At 46.5% G+C, this 19508-nt stretch overlaps 1 protein-coding gene across 2 annotated transcripts in view; it reads left to right on the top strand.

The window, feature by feature from the left end:
• LOC141082579 (uncharacterized) overlaps positions 1–19508 on the top strand; it is a 110686-nt gene that overhangs the window by 38195 nt on the left and 52983 nt on the right. For both annotated transcript variants that reach the window (XM_073566564.1, XM_073566565.1), the window contains 3 exons: positions 8695–8823; positions 17010–17130; positions 17291–17404. In XM_073566564.1, coding sequence (XP_073422665.1) covers positions 8800–8823; positions 17010–17130; positions 17291–17404 — 259 coding nt within the window. In that variant the 5' untranslated portion in view covers positions 8695–8799. The remainder of the gene's footprint in view (positions 1–8694; positions 8824–17009; positions 17131–17290; positions 17405–19508) is intronic.

Genomic DNA, 19508 nt, shown 5'->3' with positions numbered 1-19508 from the left:
TATGTAATCCGCCCTTAGCAGGGCACAGCGATGCACGTCTTTGTAGGTCTGTGTTCCCACTGCGCATGAGCGTGTTTCGCAGCACGGTGAGGATGACATACGATGCGTCATCCACATCAATCATTGCCGGAGGACAGCGATTGTGGAAATAGAGGAGGCGCCGGGCAAAGACCTACAATGCCCATCGGACTGCAGCGTATGGTGGAATCATAAGGCTGCGTGCACATGCTGCGGAATGGGGTGCGGATTTGGCCTCGCGGATTTTGTAAAATCCGCAGGTAAATCTGCAGGTCAAAAGACCTGCGGATTGGCCTGCAGTTTTGCCCTGCGGTTTTTCATCTGCACAATGGAGGAGATGGCAAACCGCAGCGGAATCCGCAGAAAGAATTGACGTCAATTCTTTCTGCAGTTTCAAAACCGCAGAAAAAACGCGCGGAAAAATCCGCAGCGTCTGCACTGCGGTTTTTTATTCCCATAGGGAATAATGGTACTGTACACCGCAGCGGCCAAATCCGCTGCGGGTCCACAGCAGAATCCGCAGCGTGTGCACACACCCTAAGTATTTTTCTGGATATGCAGAGGTAGTTGGGGACTTGTATATACAGGCTGCTTGACTGCAGTAAAAGAGACTTTAAAAGTGGTGGAATGAATCTATATTGGGAAAACTTGGTGAGAAGTATCTTTATGAGCATAGGGCAAGTGGCTGTATAAATAGAAGCAAGAATGGAACGGATTTTGCTCCGATTTATACAGTTTTCTGACTACTATGTCATTAAAGAGAATCTGTCAGCAAGTTTTTGGTACCTCATCTCAGAGTAGTGTAATGTAGGCAAAGAGACCCTGAATCCCATGATGTATCACTTAGTTTACTGGGTGCAGCCATTCTGAGAAAGCTAACCCCACCCACACCAGGCTCCATATGTATATTGTCTATAGATAGATTCTTAGAACAGGAGAGGAGGTGGTTGGACTGTCATGCACGCTGCTGTAGTCCGGTCAGTAGTAATCACCAGGTGATAAAACCTTCTATTCAGTATAAGTAAGCAACAGCACACAGCTTGACGTGACTGACACATCAATGAACTTGGTGTTTTAACCCCTACCTCATGCTCTCTGAGCAGATTACATAGCAAAAATCTGCTAACGGATTCCCTTTAATCGGACAGGTAGACTATGGTAGAGAGAAACTGCCCGCTACTCCTCTGCCTACAATACATTGAATAAGATTTAGGCTGAGTTCACACGTGGCGTTTTTTTCGCGTTTCCGCGGCGGTTTTAACCGCGCGATTTTGCCGCGAAAACGCGAAAAATAAGCATCCTATGCATTCCTATGGGATTCCGCAATGCTGTACGAATGCTGCGGTTTTTACCGCGGCGGAATCGCTTCGTGGTAAAAACCGCAGCATGCTCATTAATTTGCGGAATCGCGGCGATCCCGCACCCATAGGAATGCATTGTTCCGCTTTCCGCATGTGGCTGTGCACACCATGCGGAAAGTAAGCAGAACATTTGCGGATGGTACCCACGGTCCGGAGGAGAGGAGACTGTCCTCCGGGCTTTGGGTACCATATCCCTGTAAAAAATAGAATTTAAAAATAAAAAATATTGTTATTCTCACCCTCCGACGTCCCGCGCAGTCTTCCTGCTTCTCTTCACGCTCTCGTTCCCAGTAGTCCTTTGCGAAAATGCCCGCGATGGCGTCCGTTCTCGCGGGATCGCGAAGTCTCGCGGTCATTCGCGCGACGTCATCGCGAATTACCGCGAGATGTCGCGATCCCGCGAGAACTGACGTCATCGTGGGCATTTTCGCAAAAGATTACTGGGAACGGCTGCGCGGGACGTCGGAGGGTAAGAATAACACCATTTTTTATTTTTTTTTTTTACATTCTATCTTTTACTACTGATGCTGCATAGGCGGCCTCAGTAGTAAAAAGTTGGTCACACTTGTCAAACACTATGTTTGACGAGTGTGACCAACCTGTCAATCAGTTCTCCAAGTGATGCTACAGATCGCTTGGAGAACGCTAGCATTTTGCAAGCTAAATACGCTTGCAAAATGCTAGTTTTTCCGCGGGAAAATCGCGGGAATTTAAAATGCGATTTTCCCGCGGACTGGAATTCCGGAATTCTTGCGGTAATTTCCGCGAGAGTTCCGGTACGTGTGCACTTAGCCTTAAGCAAAACGTTTCCTAGGATACTGGTCCAGTGGCCACAGACCACAGGGCTCTGGCCTGGTGGACTTGGGCTACTGACTTGTTTGCTGGACAAAGGGCTTACAAATCTTTTTGCTCGACTGTAGACTGGAGCACATGTGTAAAGAGCAGTGGAGTCGATACATGGATCAGTTTCGCAGCATCAGTCTCCAGCTATCATTAGTTATGGCAGAAGCAATCCTCCATGCTTCTCTGCACTTGTTTTCTGTATTGTCGGAATATGGAGCCTTGTTAAAGCTGCAGTAAACGGGCTGATATTCCAGCGAGTGGGATCAGACACTCCCATTTGTTTTGGTAAAATACGAGGGGCGATCCAAAAGTAATGATAATCAATAATAAACACAATGAATATAGTAAAAAAATTTTTTTATTTTTCTACATAGTCTCCTAACAAGTCTATACATTTAGTCCATCTCTTTTCTAAACTTAAAATTCCCGTCGAAAAAAATTCTTGATCTTGACCCTCAAAAAACTCCCCAACAGCGGTTATCACGTCGTTATTGTTGTCAAATTTCTTGCCCCGGAGGTGTTCCTTGAGCCGAGGAAAGAGAAAGAAGTCACTGGGGGCTAGATCTGGCGAATAGGGGGGGTGTTCCACCAGTTCAAAGCCCGCTTCTTGAATGGTAGCCATGGCAACTGCAGCTTTGTGAGCCGGTGCGTTATCTTGGTGAAACAGCACTCCAGCCCGCAGTTTGCCGCGCCTTTTCTCCTTGATAGCCTCCCGCAATCTTCTTATTTGTTCTGCGTAGTAGGAGCCCGTAATAGTGGCTCCCTTCTCCAAATAGTCCACCATAATAATTCCTTCAGCGTCCCAAAAAACGGACGCCATAACCTTCCCTGCTGAGCTTGACACTTTGAATTTCTTCGGCGTCGGTTTGTCAGCTCATTTCCATGTCATCGATTGTTGTTTAGTTTCGGGATCAAAGTGGTGGATCCAGGTCTCATCCATGGTCAAAAAACGTGACAAAAAATTCTCCTTGTCTGCTTGGAACTTTTCGAGATTTGCTATTGAAATGTCAACTCGTTTCTTCTTTCGCTCGTCGGTTAACATTTTTGGCACCCAACGCGCGGAGACCTTTCTCATATGCAATTCTTTTGCAAGTATTCTTTGAATACTGCCATATGAGATCCCTGTGACCTCAGCTACATGCCTGATAGTCACTCTTCGATCTGCCAACACAACTTCAACTTTTTTCACATTTTCTTCATTGAGGGACGTGGATGGGCGTCCTTTGCGATGTTCATCTTCCGTCGATGTTCTTCCCAGCTTAAGTTCCTTGGCCCAGCGTGCAACTGTGGAATATGGAGGAGAAGAGTCCCCCAATGTTTCCACCAAGTCGCTGTGTATGTCTTTGGTAGACATTTTTTTCAAGCAGAGGTATTTGATGACAGCTCTGAGCTCGTTTTTTCCATTTTGATGTTCACTCCTTGGCAGTTCATATTCAAATGAATGTAGCTCCCGGGAATCGTGGCCTATTTCAGTGATTTTTTTTTTTTCCTGGACTAGTGGGCACCTAAGAGTGAAGAAAACATTTTATTTTAATTTCTGTGTGCAATAGAAATAACCGATTATCATTACTTTTGGATCACCCCTCGTAAGTAATTTGATACTGTAGGAAGAAAATAAAATAAGAAGCTGTTCAGCCTCAGGATCAAGTTACTGACATGTCTTTCCCCATGCGACTTACTCCAGTGATCCTCCTGGCTTTATACTCTACCTTATGTAAGTTCCATTTCTTTCCCTTTCTTTTTATGCCAAAAGCTTATCTGTATGGTGAAAAATATATAGGCCCCGATTGTCTTTGCGCCATTTTTCTGGGGTAAAGTGGCTCTGATAGTGACATTCTTATTTGCTCTTATTATTTAACCCCTTTCCGACATCCGACGTACTATCCCGTCCATGGGACCTGGGCCCCTATGCCCATGGACGGGATAGTACGTCTACCGCGATCAGCGGCGCCCACATGGTGAGCGCCGCTGATCGCGGCCGGGTGTCAGCTGATTATCACAGATGACACCCGGCACAATGTGTCAGGGGCGGTCACGGACCGCCCCCGACACGTTAACCCCTTGCACACCGCGTTCAAACACGATCGCGGTGTACCGGGGGTTAAAGGGAAGCATCGGCAGGGAGGGGGCTCCCTCCGTGCTTCCCTGAGCCCCCCACGGCAGCGCAATGTGCAGCGCTGCTGCGGGGGGCTCCTTTCCTGCAGGCCCCCGAATCCAAGATGGCGACGGGGGCCTGCAGGAAGCTGGCTTCCTCAGTGCCTGCAAAGCGCAGGCATGAGGAAGTCTGCTTCAAAGCCTGTGACAGATCGCTGATCTGTTACAGTGATCTGTGATGTGACAGATCAGCGATCTGTCACAGGACAGTGATGTCCCACCTGGGACTATTTAATAAAGTTAAAAAAAAAATAAAAAAAGTGTTAAAATAAATTAAAAAAAATCGCCAAATAAATTAGAAAAAAAAAAAAATATTCCCCAAATAAATCCTTTTTTTGGAAATAAAAAAAAAACAATAAAAGTACACATATTAGGTATCGCTGCGTCCGTAACGACCTGCCCTATAAAACTATCCCATTAGTTAACCCCTTTAGCGAACCCCTTAAAAAATAAAAAAAACGAAGCAAAAAATAATGATTTATTATCATACCGCCAAACAAAAAGTGTAATAACGCGCGATCAAAAAGACGCATATAAATATCCATGGTACCGCTGAAAACGTCATCTTGTCCCGCAAAAAACGAGCCGCCACACAGCATCATCAGCGAAAAAATAAAAAAAATATAGCTCGCAGAATAAAGCGATGCAAAAATAATTATTTTTTATATAAAATAGTTTTCATTGCATAAAACCGACAAAACATAAAAAAACGACCTAAATGAGGTATCGCTGTAACCGTACTGACCCGAAGAATAAAAGTGCTTTATCAATTTTACCGCACGCAGAACGGTGTAAACGCACCCCCCCAAAAGAAATTCATGAAACGCTGGTTTTTGTTCATTCTGCGTCCCAAAAATCGGAATAAAAAGCGATCAAAAAATGTCACGTGCCCGAAAATGGTACCAATAAAAACGTCAACTCGTCCCGCAAAAAATAAGACCTCAAATGACTCGGTGGGTCAAAATACGGAAAAATTATAGCTCTCAATATGTGGTGATGCAAAAACTATTTTTACAAAAAAAAGCGTCTTTTAGCGTGCGACAGCTGCCAAATATAAAAACCGCCATAAATAGTAAATCAAACCCCCCTTATCACCCCCTTAGTTAGGGAAAAATAATAAAATAAAAAAAATGTATTTCCATTAGGGTTAGGGCTAGGGTTAGGGCTGAGATTAGGGTTAGGGGTGTGTTGGGGTTAGGGTTGGAGTTAGAATTGGGGGTTTCCACTGTTTGGGCACATCAGGGGCTCTCCAAATGCAACATGGCGTCTGATCTCAATTCCAGCCAATTCTGAGTTGAAAAAGTCAAATGGTGCTCCTTCCCTTCAAGCTCTGCCATGCGCCCAAACAGTGTTTTACCCCCCACATGTAGGGTATCAGCCTACTCAGGTCAAATTGAAAAACAATTTTTGGGGTCCAATTTCTCCTGTTACCCTTAGGAAAATAAAAAATTGGGGGCAAAAATATCATTTTTGTGGAAAAAAATGATTTCTTTATTTTCACGTTATAAACTTCTGTGAAGCACTTGGGGGTTCAAAGTGCTCACCACACATCTAGATAAGTTACGTGGGGGGTCTAGTGTCCAAAATGGGTCACTTGTGGGGAGTTTCAATAGTTTAGGTACATCAGGGGCTCTCCAAACGCACATGACACCCGCAGACCATTCCATCAAAGTCTGCATTCCAAAACGTCACTGCTTCCCTTCCGAGCCCCGACGTGTGTCCATACAGTAGTTTTCTCCCACATATGGGGTGTCAGCATACTCATGACAAATTGGACAACAACTTTTGGGGTCCAATTTCTCCTGTTACCCTTGGGAAAATGAAAAAATTGGGGACTAATTGATCATGTTTCTGGAAAAAATACGATTTTTTTATTTTCATGCCCGGGCATTATAAACTTCTGTGAAGCCCTTGGGGGTTCAAAGCGATCACCACACATCTAGATAAGTTGCTTAGGGGGTCTTGTTTCCAAAATGGGGTCATTTGTGGGGGGTTTCCACTGTTTAGGTACATTAGGGGCTCTCCAAAGGCAACATGACACCCGCAGACCATTCCATCAAAGTCTGCATTCCAAAACGTCACTACTTCCCTTCCGAGCCCTGACGTGTGTCCATACAGTAGTTTTCTCCCACATATGGGGTGTCAGCGTACTCAGGACAAATTGGACAACAACTTTTGGGGTTCAATTTCTCCTGTTACCCTTGGGAAAATGAAAAAATTGGGGACTAATTGATCATGTTTGTGGAAAAAATACTATTTTTTTATTTTCATCCCTGGCATTATAAACTTCTGTGAAGCCTTTGGGGGTTCAAAGTGCTCACCTCACATCTAGATAAGTTCCTTAGGGGGTCTAGTTTTCAAAATGGGGTCATTTGTGGGGGGTTTCCACTGTTTAGGTACATTAGGGGCTCTCCAAAGGCAACATGACACCCGCAGACCATTCCATCAAAGTCTGCATTTCAAAACGTCACTACTTCCTTTCCGAGCCCCGACGTGTGCCCATACAGTAGTTTTCTCCCACATATGGGGTGTCAGCGTACTCAGGACAAATTGGACAACAACTTTTGGGGTCCAATTTCTCCTGGTACCCTTGGGAAAATAAAAAAATGGTGACTAAAAGATCATGTTTGTGGAAAAAATACGAATTTTTTATTTTCACGCCCGGGCGTTATAAACTTCTGTGAAGCACTGGGCGGTTCAAAGTGCTCACCACACATCTAGATAAGTGGGGTCTAGTTTACAAAATGGTGTCATTTGTGGGGGGTTTCCACTGTTTAGGTACATCAGGGGTTTTCCAATCGCGACATGGTGTCCGATCTCAATTCCAGCCAAAAAGTCAAATGGCGCTGCTTCCCTTCCGAGCTCTGCCATGCGCCCAAATAGTGGTTTACCCCCACATGTGGGGTATCGACGTACTCAGGACAAATTGCACAATAACTCTTAGGGTCCTGTTACCCTTGGGGAAAATAAAAATTGGGGTGAAAAGATCATTTTTGTGGAAAAAATATGATTTTTTAATTGTACCGCTGTACGTTATAAACTTCTGTAAAGCCCTTGTGGGTTCAAAGTTCTCACCACATATCTAGATAAGTTCCTTGGGGGGTCTAGTTCCCAAAATGGGGTCACTTGTAGGGGGTTTCCACTGTTTAGGTACATCAGGGACTCTCCAAACGTGACATGGCGTCCGATCTGAATTCCAGCCAATTTTGCATTGAAAAAGTCAAACGGCGCTCCTTCCATTCTGAGCTCTGCCATGCGCTGAAACAGTCGTTCCCCCCCACATATCAGGTATCAGCGTACTCAGGACAAATTGCACAATAACTTTTGCAGTCCAATTTCTCCTGTTACCCTTGGTAAAATAAAAAAAATTGAACCTGAAGTATTTTTTTTGTGAAAAAAAGTTAGATGTTCATTTTTTTTTTTAAAATATTCAAAAAAATTCCTGTGACGCACCTAAAGGGTTAATAAACTTCTTGAATGTGGTTTTGAGCACCTTAAGGGGTGCAGTTTTTAGAATGGTGTCACTTTTGGGTATTTTCTATCATATAGACCCCTCAAAGTGGCTTCAAATGTGATGTGGTCCTAAAAATAAAATGGTGTTGTAAAAATGAGAAATCGCTGGTCAACTTTTAACCCTTATAACTTCCTAACAAAAAAAATTTTGGTTCCAAAATTGTGCTGATGTAAAGTAAACATGTGGGAAATGTTAGTTATCAAGTTTTTTGTGTGCCGTATCGCTGTGATTTAAGGGCATAAAAATTCAAAGTTGGAAAATTGCGAAATTTTCAAAATTTTCGCCAAATTTCCGTTTTTCTCACAAATAAACGCAAGTTAATTGAATTAAATTTTACCACTAACATGAAGTACAATATGTCACGAGAAAACAATGTCAGAATCACCGGGATCCATGGAAGCGTTCCAGAGTTATGACCTCATAAAGGTACAGTGGTCAGAATTGTAAAAATTGGCCCGGTCATGAACGTGCAAACCACCCTTGGGGGTGAAGGGGTTAATGTATACCTTTTTAAGTTTACTTGGCTTGTTTGCTTTTTTCTGGTTGACAGTGAGTGTTTTTTTTTTTTCCCCTTATTCAGATGTTTTAGTCTAATTCATCATTTGCGATTTGTTTGAAATGTTTGCAAAATTTCTGCGCAGTTGTACTCCAGTACCCTAGTGGAGTATAAAATCTGTCCGATTTTATTTTTGATGACTAAAATGTAACATTTTTTAAAAAAATGATAACTCTACTGTTAACGTGGGCCATACAGCTGGGGGCCAAGTGAGTGACGAACCACTTTGACTTGTATTTTACTTTCAGGCTTGCATAGAAGTCGTTTACTGCCGGATGTGGCTTTGACCTTCACACGCTCGTAGTTCTCCTTTCACCCTTTTTTGCTGATAAGACGAAGAAACGGGTACAAACATGGCCGGCCATGTATCCCCTACGGTAACTCAGTAATTTCTGTATTTAAATATAATGAAATGTTTTCTGCAATCTACAGGGTGGGCCATTTATATGGATACACCTGGGTGGGACATTTAGGCCATGTGCACACGATGCAGATTTGCAGCGTTTCCGCAGCGGATTTTACCGCGCAGAAACGTTGCATATCCGCATTGTGATGTACAGTACCTTTAAAATGAATGAAAAAAAAAAACGCTGTGCAGACGCTGCGGATTTTTTCGCGCGGTTTTCCTGCGGTACAAAATCCGCAGCATGTTGCTTCTTTTGTGCGGTTTTCTATCTCCCCTGTTACCAAATCCGCAGGGGGAAGACCGCAATGGAAAACCGCACAAAAACCGCATGAAAACTGCGTGAAAAATGGAAGAAATCCGCAGGAAAAATGCAGGTCATTTGACCTGCGGTTTTCTTCCATTCTGCACGGAAAAATCCGCAGGGCTCAAAACTCCGTCTGCACTCAGCCTTATAAAGTTGGATCCAAAATGGCCGACTTCAAAATGGCCGCCATGGTCACCACCCATCATGAAAAGTTTCCCCCCTCCCATATACTAATATGCTACAAACAGGAAGTTGATATCACCAACCATTCCCAATTTATTTAGGAGTATCCATATAAATGGCCCACTCTGTATATGAAGTACAATTCCACACAGTAGGTTACCAAAATGTTGGGTAAATGTAAAGTTTTCTGGTATTATGTAAATAATTTTATTGTACAAGATTGATAAAAAAAACACTGCCACATTCTGCCACAAACTGCACTACATTGTCCAGGTGTCTATTGTATTCCTACTCAACTCTATGTACTTTAGTAGAGTTCAGCTGCAATACTAAACATGGGTAGGTGTGGTGCTTTGCACTTTTTTTTCTTAGTGCAAGCAGATATGGGTTTCCCTGCTATAACTACCCCTTTAAAGGGTAACTGTACTTTCAAGTAACTTTTTCAGAATAAGCTGTTCTGTGTGTGTACATGAGGAATGACACTATCTCTAGCCATTGTGTGACTTGTATCCTATATTTTCACCAGTTTTCCCATCTCCGTGCTCTACCTCTTAGGCCTTCCTCATACGTCCGTGTTTCCAGTACGTGTGCTCTCCATGTTTTTTTCACAGATACCACACATACACATTGGACTCTATGATGTTATGCACAGATCCCTATTTTTAAACGAACTGTGTGTTCGTTTTCTTTATCGCCTTATTGGGGGACACAGAATACCATGGGTGTATGCTGCTGCTGCTAGGAGGCTGACACTATGCAAAAACAGAAAATTAGCTCCTCCCCGGCAGTATACACCCACCGACAGGCACCAAGCACCCCAGTTTGTGCTTAGTGTCTGTAGGAGGCGGACCGGGATCTCCCCAGATCCGCAGTTATTAATCCAATTTTTCCTTCCAGGGTTTAGTTTGAACTTTTTAATCCTTTCTTCTTTTATCTTTTAGGTTTTTCCATTGGGAAACAGGGTATACTTATCACCCTGATTTCCTATATCATGCGGCTGAGCGAGCAGTGTGGTGTCATCCACATCGCAACTCTCAGTACTGCAGGCAGGACTTTTCCCTATCACCTTCCGGTGATAAGGGTTGTGGACAGGTGGCTGGTCCTTGCCGAATCCCCCTCCTCACCCCTCTCTCGGGACAGGGCTGAGAGGAAGACGGCGATCGCAGGTGGTTCAAGCCGTCTTCTGCAGGATGCGGGTACAGAGGACTCCTTCCCCTCCCAGCGGCCTGCCGTTTCCCCGTGGGCCCCTGTGGTCATCCTCTTCAGGGACGTCAGGTAAGTGCCTGTACGTTCCCTCCGGCCCCCGCATAAGCTCCAGTGCATGGGAGAAGTTGGACCTTGGGATTACAGGTCCACTGTTTTTGAATCTCCCGCCCTTTCTGCCTGCCGCGCGCTCACACAATGGAATGCGGACACTATCCCTTCCCCTCTTCTAGTCAGGGAGACGCTGCGGATCCCTTCACTCACCGCAGCAGCGTCGCAAGCAGGGGACCGCTTCATATTACTTCCTGAGCGCGGTATGTCGGGGTGGGCAAGGGGTTGCAGCGCCGGCGCGGGCGCCGTCAGTTTCACTTTCACTTTCCCCTCAGCCAGGGGAATTTCTCTGCTCCCTCCGTTCCTCAGCGCGCTCTTTCAGCGCGCCTTTTCTAGCCCATCACAGGGCTTCTTTCTCTTTGGAATGCCAGCCTCCCCTCTCTGTCATGCCCCCTCCGTCGCTGGTAGCCAATCACGGCGCAGCCGCTAAGCTCCGCCCCCCATCTTCCAGCACAAGGATTTCCTGGTTTTTTCACTCCTTCCTGCGCTGCTTGGGGGACACTTCGGCGTTTCTTCTGCTGCTCACAGAATCTCGGTAGGCTCGGCTCTGGGACAGGGATTAGCTCTCCTCGGCAGTTATTCCCTAATTTCTGCGGCCATTCAGTGCAGTTCACTTATGCCCAACCCTTCAGGGGATCTCTGCTTCAGGCCCACCGCTACCTATTACGCCTGTCTGCACTGTAAAAAGAAGTGGGCATCGGGTCAGTCGTCCCCATTCTGCCCCCCCTGCAGTCCTTCCAATATGTCAGCATCTCAGGAACGCACAGAATCCCGGGCAGAGGGCGCTCTTCCCTCCTCTCTCCCCCCGGAGTGGGCCGTTACAATGTCACAGTCTGTTTCTGACTTGACAAAAGTATCACAGTCGCTGGTCCAGGTCTTAGAACGATTACCTCAGCTATCCTCAGCCACCTCTGCCCCGACCACCTCTCGGGGTGAGTCGTCCGCACCTGACCGCGACCTTCAGAGAGACAGACAGGGAAGGACTTCTCGGAAGCGGGCTCTGTCCACTTCGTCTTCGAGCTCGCAGGGCCCTTCCGCTCCCAGGCCTCCTTCTCCTTCCTCGGAGGACAGCCTTCAGTCAGGCGATGATTCTCATTCGGAAGCTAGCTCAGAGGGGAACAGCGTTTCTAAAACGCGGGACATGGTCGATAGTCTTCTTGCAGCTATCTTCCAAACACTAAAGCTTAAACAGGATGAGGCTCCAGCTCAGGAAAGCTCGGTTCTCCTTAGACGAGCCAGACCTCCGTCTCGAACATTTCCCAATCACAACGATTTCGATACTACCTTATCCAAACACTGGGAGCGCCCTGAGCAACGTTTCTCAGGCCGCAAGTACTTGGACGTTCTGTACCCCTTTGACGCAGAACTGCTCTCTAAGTGGTCCAAGGCTCCAGAGGTAGATCCTCCAGTATCCCGGATAGCCTCTAAAACGGTGCTCTCGCTGCCCGACGGGGCATCGCTCAAAGATCCTACTGACAGGCAGATTGAATCTCTGGCTAAGTCTATCTTTGAGGCACCTGGCGCGTCTCTCTGCCCTATTTTCGCATCCGCCTGGGTGGCGAAGGTCATTTCCGCTTGGGCAAAAATTCTTCGCAGAGGCATCTTAGCGTCAGCTCCTCAAGACGAGTTGGCAGATCTTGCAGATCAGATTAACCAGGCGGGTAAATACCTTTTGGCCGCCTCCTTGGACGCGGCCGGCTGCGTAGCAAGGGCTAACAGCAACATAGTAGCTGTACGCCGAGTCCTTTGGCTAAAGTCGTGGAATGCGGACACTACTTCGAAAAAGTCGCTTACCAATCTGCCGTTCCATGGCTCTAGGCTCTTTGGAGCAAAGCTAGATCAGATAATTTCCGATGCCACTGGAGGTAAAAGTACTTCGCTTCCCCAGTCTCGACCAAAACGTCCCTTCAACAGAAGGGGGTTTCCACCATTCAGGCCCTTTCGTCCCTTCCCCGCCACGGAGAGAGCCACTCAACAGGATCGGCCGCCTGCCACCAGGGAGCGGGATCAGAGGAAACCTTCCTACAAACCCGCTCCTCGCTGGAGATCTAGAGGACAATATTCCAGATCTGCAGGAGCCAATTCCGGCAGATTTTCGTCTAAGTGACGGGTCACCCCCACCTGGAATTTCTTCCAGGGTGGGCGGCAGACTTTCCTTTTTCGCGGATGCTTGGCTGTCCGTTGTAGACGACGTTTGGGTCAGAGAACTCGTCGCATCCGGTTACAAAATCGAATTTGCTTCACTCCCGAACAGACGGTTTTTCCGGTCTCGGCCTCCGCAACAACGGGCCCAGGTTCCGGGTTTTCTGCAGGCCATCTCCTCCCTCCTTTCCGCCGGAGTCATTGTTCCCGTTCCCTCAGACGAACGGTTTTCCGGGTTCTACTCCAATCTCTTTGTAGTCCCGAAGAAAGACGGCTCTCTTCGTCCTATTCTGGACCTCAAATTGCTCAATCGCCGCGTGAAGTTTCTTCATTTCAGGATGGAGTCTCTTCAGTCGGTGATTGCTTCCATGGAGCCCGGGGAATTTCTCTGCTCGGTGGACATTCGGGATGCCTATCTGCACATTCCAATATGTGTGCAACATCAGAAGTATCTTCGATTTGCGTTTCAGGGAGACCATTTTCAGTTCACAGCTCTTCCTTTCGGCCTGGCTTCAGCGCCCCGGGTTTTCACGAAGGTGATGGCGACCGTCATGGCCATCCTTCGCTCCAGAGGGATCCTCATCATCCCTTATCTGGACGATCTTTTGATCAAGGGTTCGTCTCGCCAGGACTGTCTCCGGAGCCTTCAGATAACCCTGGACACTCTCAGCCGCCTAGGTTGGCTGGTCAACAAGGAGAAGTCCATTCTGATCCCCACCCAGCGTCTGACCTTTCTGGGTATGGAATTCGACACGGAGCTAGCCCGTGTTTTTCTTCCAAAGGAAAAATTTACAACTCTGTCCAAGGGCATCAGAACTCTCAAGAGGCCTGCTCCCATTCCCATTCGGTTCTGCATGAAGGTCCTGGGGAAGATGGTGGCCTCCATGGAAGCAGTGCCCTTTGCGCAGTTTCACCTTCGCCCCCTCCAGCTGTCTCTGCTTTCAGCCTGGGACAAGACCACGATGTCCTTGGACCGTCCTATTCGGCTTCCTCTCAGAGTGAGGCAGTCTCTCGCTTGGTGGCTACGGCTAGCGTCAGTTCTCCAAGGGAGGTCCTTTCTTCCGCCTCAGTGGCAAATCATCACCACCGATGCGAGCCTCCTAGTATGGGGAGCCGTGTTCCATCAGAAAGCGGCCCAAGGCCGCTGGAAGCCACAGGAGTCTCTCCTTCCAATCAATCTTTTGGAGATCAGGGCAATTTTCCTGGCTCTTCTTTATTGGCAGCCCCTCCTCTCCGGCAAGCCGGTCCGTATTCAGTCGGACAACGCCACGGCCGTGGCGTACATAAACCATCAGGGGGGCACGCGCAGCAAACAAGTAATGTCAGAAGTGGCCAAGATATTACGCTGGGCAGAACGTTACGTTCCGACAATCTCCGCCGTCCATATTCCAGGGGTGGAAAATTGGGCAGCCGACTTTGAGTCGCCAGGGCCTAGCGTCCGGCGAATGGTCCCTGCACCCCGCGGTTTTCTCTCAGATATGCGACCGTTGGGGCACCCCGGATGTCGATCTCATGGCTTCTCGGATGAACCACAAGGTGTCGCAGTTCGTAGCCAGGTCCAGGGACCCTCTAGCCGTCGCATGCGACGCACTGGTGACTCCGTGGTCCCAGTTTCAACTTCCGTATCTGTTCCCGCCTCTGGCATTGATCCCTCGGGTGGTCAAAAAGATAAAATCGGAAGGCGTACCAGTGATTCTAGTCGCTCCAGATTGGCCAAGACGGCCTTGGTACGCGGAACTGGTCAACATGCTCGCGGACGTTCCCTGGAGGCTTCCGGACCGTCCAGACCTTCTCTCGCAAGGCCCCCTTTACCACGAGAATTCTCAGTCTCTGAGTTTGATGGCATGGCCGTTGAGACCGCAATTCTGAAGGATTCAGGTCTGTCCAGTCAGGTTATTCAAACTATGATCAGAGCCAGGAAACCAGCTTCTTCCCGCATTTACTATAGGTACTGGAAGGTTTTTTTCCGTTGGTGTGATGATAAAGGAGTCTTCCCAATGTCCTTTTCTATCCCATCTATCCTTGGGTTTCTTCAGTCTGGGTTGGACGCGGGTCTGTCCCTCAGTACGCTCAAGGGCCAAGTTTCCTCTCTATTCTCTTCCAAAGAGAGCTAGCTTCTCTACCACAGGTCAAAACTTTTCTGCAAGGGGTTTCCCACGTGGCTCCTCCTCATCATTCGCCAATAGATCCGTGGGATCTCAACCTCGTTCTTGGCGCACTCCAGAAGGCGCCGTTCGAGCCTCTCCAGGACATCCCTTTGTCCCTTCTCTCTTGGAAGGTCACCTTTTTGATCACCATTTCATCCATCAGAAGGGTTTCTGAATTGGCGGCCTTGTCATGTCGTTTCCCTTACCTCATTCTCCATCAGGACAAAGCCGTCCTCAGGCCCGTTCCTTCTTTTCTTCCAAAGGTGGTTTCCGCTTTCCATATCAATGAGGATATCGTCCTTCCTTCTTTTTGTCCGGCTCCGTCTCATCCTCTTGAGAAGTCTCTCCACAAACTGGACGTAGTTAGAGCCCTGCGTGTCTATCTTGCCAGGACCTCTTCCTTTCGTCTGTCCGATTCCTTGCTGATCATCTCTGAAGGTCGTCAGAAGGGCCTTCCGGCTTCCAAATCCACGATCGCTCGCTGGATTCGTTCTAACATTCTGGAAGCGTATCGTCTTCAGGAAAAGCGGCCCCCTCCGGGAGTAAGAGCTCACTCCACCCGGGCTGTGGCGGCTTCGTGGGCTGCTCGTCACCAGGCCTCGGCCATGCAAATTTGCAAGGCTGCAACCTGGTCATCTTTGCACACCTTCACGAGGTTCTACAGGGTTCATACCCAGGCTTCATCTGATGCTGTGGTTGGTAGGAAGGTTCTGCAGGCGGCGGTGGCGCACCGGCCGACCTGAGCCTTTCGGTTACTTTCGTTCCTTTTTGCTGTTCCCACCCTTGGGACTGCTTTGGGACGTCCCATGGTATTCTGTGTCCCCCAATAAGGCGATAAAGAAAGATGGATTTTTGGTTCTTACCGTAAAATCTCTTTCTTGGAGCCTTCATTGGGGGACACAGCACCCTCCCTGTTTAAGTTGTACCGTGTTGGGTCTTAGAGTCCCTTGTTGGGTTGGTACATATGTTTCGAGTTTTTCTCGTTGCTTCTCCTACTGCTTTTTCACCAACTGAGGTGCTTGGTGCCTGTCGGTGGGTGTATACTGCCGGGGAGGAGCTAATTTTCTGTTTTTGCATAGTGTCAGCCTCCTAGCAGCAGCAGCAGCATACACCCATGGTATTCTGTGTCCCCCAATGAAGGCTCCAAGAAAGAGATTTTACGGTAAGAACCAAAAATCCATCTTTTTCAGGCAGCATGGATGAATAGGCTATTGGTCTGTGAAAAACACCTACCTTACACAGAAGGCATCACAGTGTCCGTGTTTAATATTGCAAAGTATAGGAGAAGCTTTGTAATTTCTTTCTTTCCTTATCCATACCGGAAAAACGCTGATGACAAAAATGGTCACACAGATTACACATGAATGGAAAACAATAATGACACCAATACCATTTTTTCACGTGCCTGCTTATATGGAACATGTGAAGGAGTCCTTAGTTTGCGATCCGCTCTGAGCTGGTGGGAGGAAAAAGGTTGCAGTGATTTGTCCCATACGCAGCAATCTGATGAATTTCTGCTCTTCATTCCTGTTTTATCACATAAGAGATGCAGCAGCAGTATAGAGGAAATCACCCAGCAGTACTGATCGGTGTAGATGTGAATACAGCACTGGAGTGAAGTAAAAGACTTTGCAGGAAGCTCAGCATGGTCTTTCTGTGTCTCTCTTGCACTCTGCCCTCTTCATAGAGTGAAATAGGCTCTGTCACATGACGCCAAAGTGAGCCTTTAGTCTGTCTTGTCCGAACAAGATGGAGTTGTGCTCTTTTTATCTGCTTGGATAACAAGTTCAGAGGGAAGAGGTTGAAGTGGCTGGTAAGTGGAGAAAGAATCAGATTTCTCTGATAATGATATATTACAAGGTTTCTTATATTCACCTGTTCTATTAATTGATGTAAAGTTTGTTGAAAGTACAGTCCCCATTTAAGAGCATTCATGACTTCAAGTCTATTAATCTACGTATCTAGTACAATGAAGTAATGATCTCACAGCAACAATAAACCTTACTGTAGTAGTGTTTTGTAGCATGTCTCACGCTGTCATGGCTTTAACCCCATTATATTTTTTAGGTGATATTTAGAGACGTTGCTGTTTATTTTTCGGAGAAGGAGTGGGATCTCCTTGAAGGGTGGCAGAAAGACCTGTACACTGGCGTTATTAAAGAAATTCATGGAATCCTCATCTCTCTTGGTATTGTATTCACATCTTATATAATATGAAGCTTGTAAATTATTCATTCCTTTCACAGAATTTGTGGCCACACTCTGAGACGTGAATTATAATCTATGACGGGAAGTGTCAGAAGTTGCCTCATTGATATACCCAGGCAATATATTTTCCTGTCGTTTAGGTTTTGTCATCCTCAATCCCAATAACTTCCTAAGGATACAGCCAGAAGAGGAGCCTTGTCGGAAAAGCCTCCATGTCGTAGGCAGAAATGAAAACTTGAGTATTGTTGGTTCTGGTGAGTTTTGTTGTAATTGATGTTATTTATGTTTTTTTCAGCCTTCTGATTATTAAAACATACATAGCCCGATACTGCTTTATCTTTGGTCTTGTGGTATTCATTGACGTTTTAAAAGCCAAATCCTTAATAATGGTTTATACATTTTGGGCAAAAACAAAAATGCTCTCTCACTTTTTGTCTTGAGCCTATTTTATGAGTTTTTAGCTTGAAATCACATTTTCCTCTAAAATGTTACAAAATTTGTACCAAAATATCTGGCATAATATTGCACGCCCCACTTTTCAGTTTTTGAATTGCCACAAAAATTTAAAATAACCAAACATTTCGTTCAACTTCACAACTGTGTCCCACTTGTTGTTGATTCTTCACCAAAAATTTACATTTAGTATCGTTATGTTTGAAGCATGATATGTGGGAAAAGGTTGAAAAGTTCCAGGGGGCCGAATACTTTCGCAAGGCACTGTAGCTACTTTTAATAAATTGCAATTGATAAATCAGCCAAAACCTCAATCTCTGGAAACCTCAAACCCCTCCAACAATGGTGAACATAATAAAAGAGGTGAACACTTAAAAAAGGTGCAGGATAATAGTTTTTATTTTTTAATTTGTAACCTCTATTGTGGAGATATGTTTAGGTTATAATTTACATTATGTCCAGGGTGGCGTTATCAGAATTTTTCTCTGGTGGTGTGAATTTCTTCCTCTGTATGATTTTGACCAATCATGGCAGCAGCAACATAGTGGGGAAAAAAAAGAACACACACCCCATGAAACGTTTAAAGAGAAACTCTGTCATCTGGTTGTGTGATCTGAGCCAGGTATGTTTGACTCTGAAATGCTGCCTACCCTCATGTGGAAACCTGTCAATCCTTGGCAGCAGGCCGAGAGAAGCCGTCTGAGACCTGCCTGTCCAGCTAGTTTTAAGCACAGTCTCTGTCCCTTGCGGCTAATAAAGTATAATTGTCTTTGAAACGCTGCAGCGTTTCGGAGTCTGGCTTGCCTTGCTGAGATCATACAGTCAGTGCCGGATACATGCTTCCAACAGGTTAGGCAGCATGTGTCAGCTAACAAGTTCTCTTTAATATAAAAAGGTAAAACTTGCCCATTAAATCCCTTGATACCAATCCTGCAGTGACGACATCACATACATCATTCATGAGACCGCTGCAACCAATAACTATCCTCCATAGTGATGCATGCATGTACAGCATGTGACCACAGGGGACTGGTCAGCTACACCAATTACTGTATCTTGTATAAGCCGACCCGAGTATAAGCCGAGGCACCTAATTTTGCCACAAAAACTGGGAAATCATATTGACTTGAGTATAAGCCAGGTATGCTTTGTCCCCTCATCCATATCCTGGTAGACATGGCTCGTCATTCCTATCCTTGTCTGCATGGCTTTTCAGCCCTATCCTGGTATGCATGGTTCCCTATCCCCATCCTTGTCTGCATGGCTCCTTATCATTCTTGTCTGCATGGCTTCTCATCCCTATCCTTGTCTGCATGGCTCCTTATCCCCATCCTTGTCTGCATGGCTCCTTATCCCTATCCTTGCATGCATGGCTCCTCATCCCTATCCTTGCATGCATGGCTCTTCATCCCTATCCTGGTATGCATGGCTCCTCATCCCTATCCTTGCATGCATGGCTCCTCATCCCTATCCTGGTATGCATGGCTCCTCATCCCTATCCTTGCATGCATGGCTCCTCATCCCTATCCTTGCATGCATGGCTCCTCATCCCTATCCTGGTATGCATGGCTCCTCATCCCTATCCTTGCATGCATGGCTCCTCATCCCTATCCTTGTATGCTTGGCCTCCATGAGAAAAGCATAAAACAAAGAACATCCTGCCTACCTTCCCTGCACGCCCTCGCTGCTTCTTCTTCAGCTCCAGCTGCCGGACGATCAAGTGTCCCCCGCTCATTAAGGTAATGAATATTCACTCCACACCCATGGGGAGAATATTCATAACGTTTAAGTAGCGCGCACCTGTGATAGCCCGGCAGCTGCTGTAAGCCAGCGGCTGCAGCTGTAATTGTGCGCTCTATAAGAGAAATGAATATTCATTGCCAGTACAGTGAATGTTCATTTCTC

The sequence above is a fragment of the Dendrobates tinctorius genome, unplaced genomic scaffold (assembly GCF_039654945.1).
Source record: "Dendrobates tinctorius isolate UK_male_01 unplaced genomic scaffold, ASM3965494v1 ptg000018l, whole genome shotgun sequence".
Classification (NCBI taxonomy): Eukaryota; Metazoa; Chordata; class Amphibia; order Anura; family Dendrobatidae; genus Dendrobates; species Dendrobates tinctorius.
The sequence above is the reverse complement of the archived record's forward strand: the minus strand, read 5'-3'. Positions and strand labels throughout refer to the sequence as shown.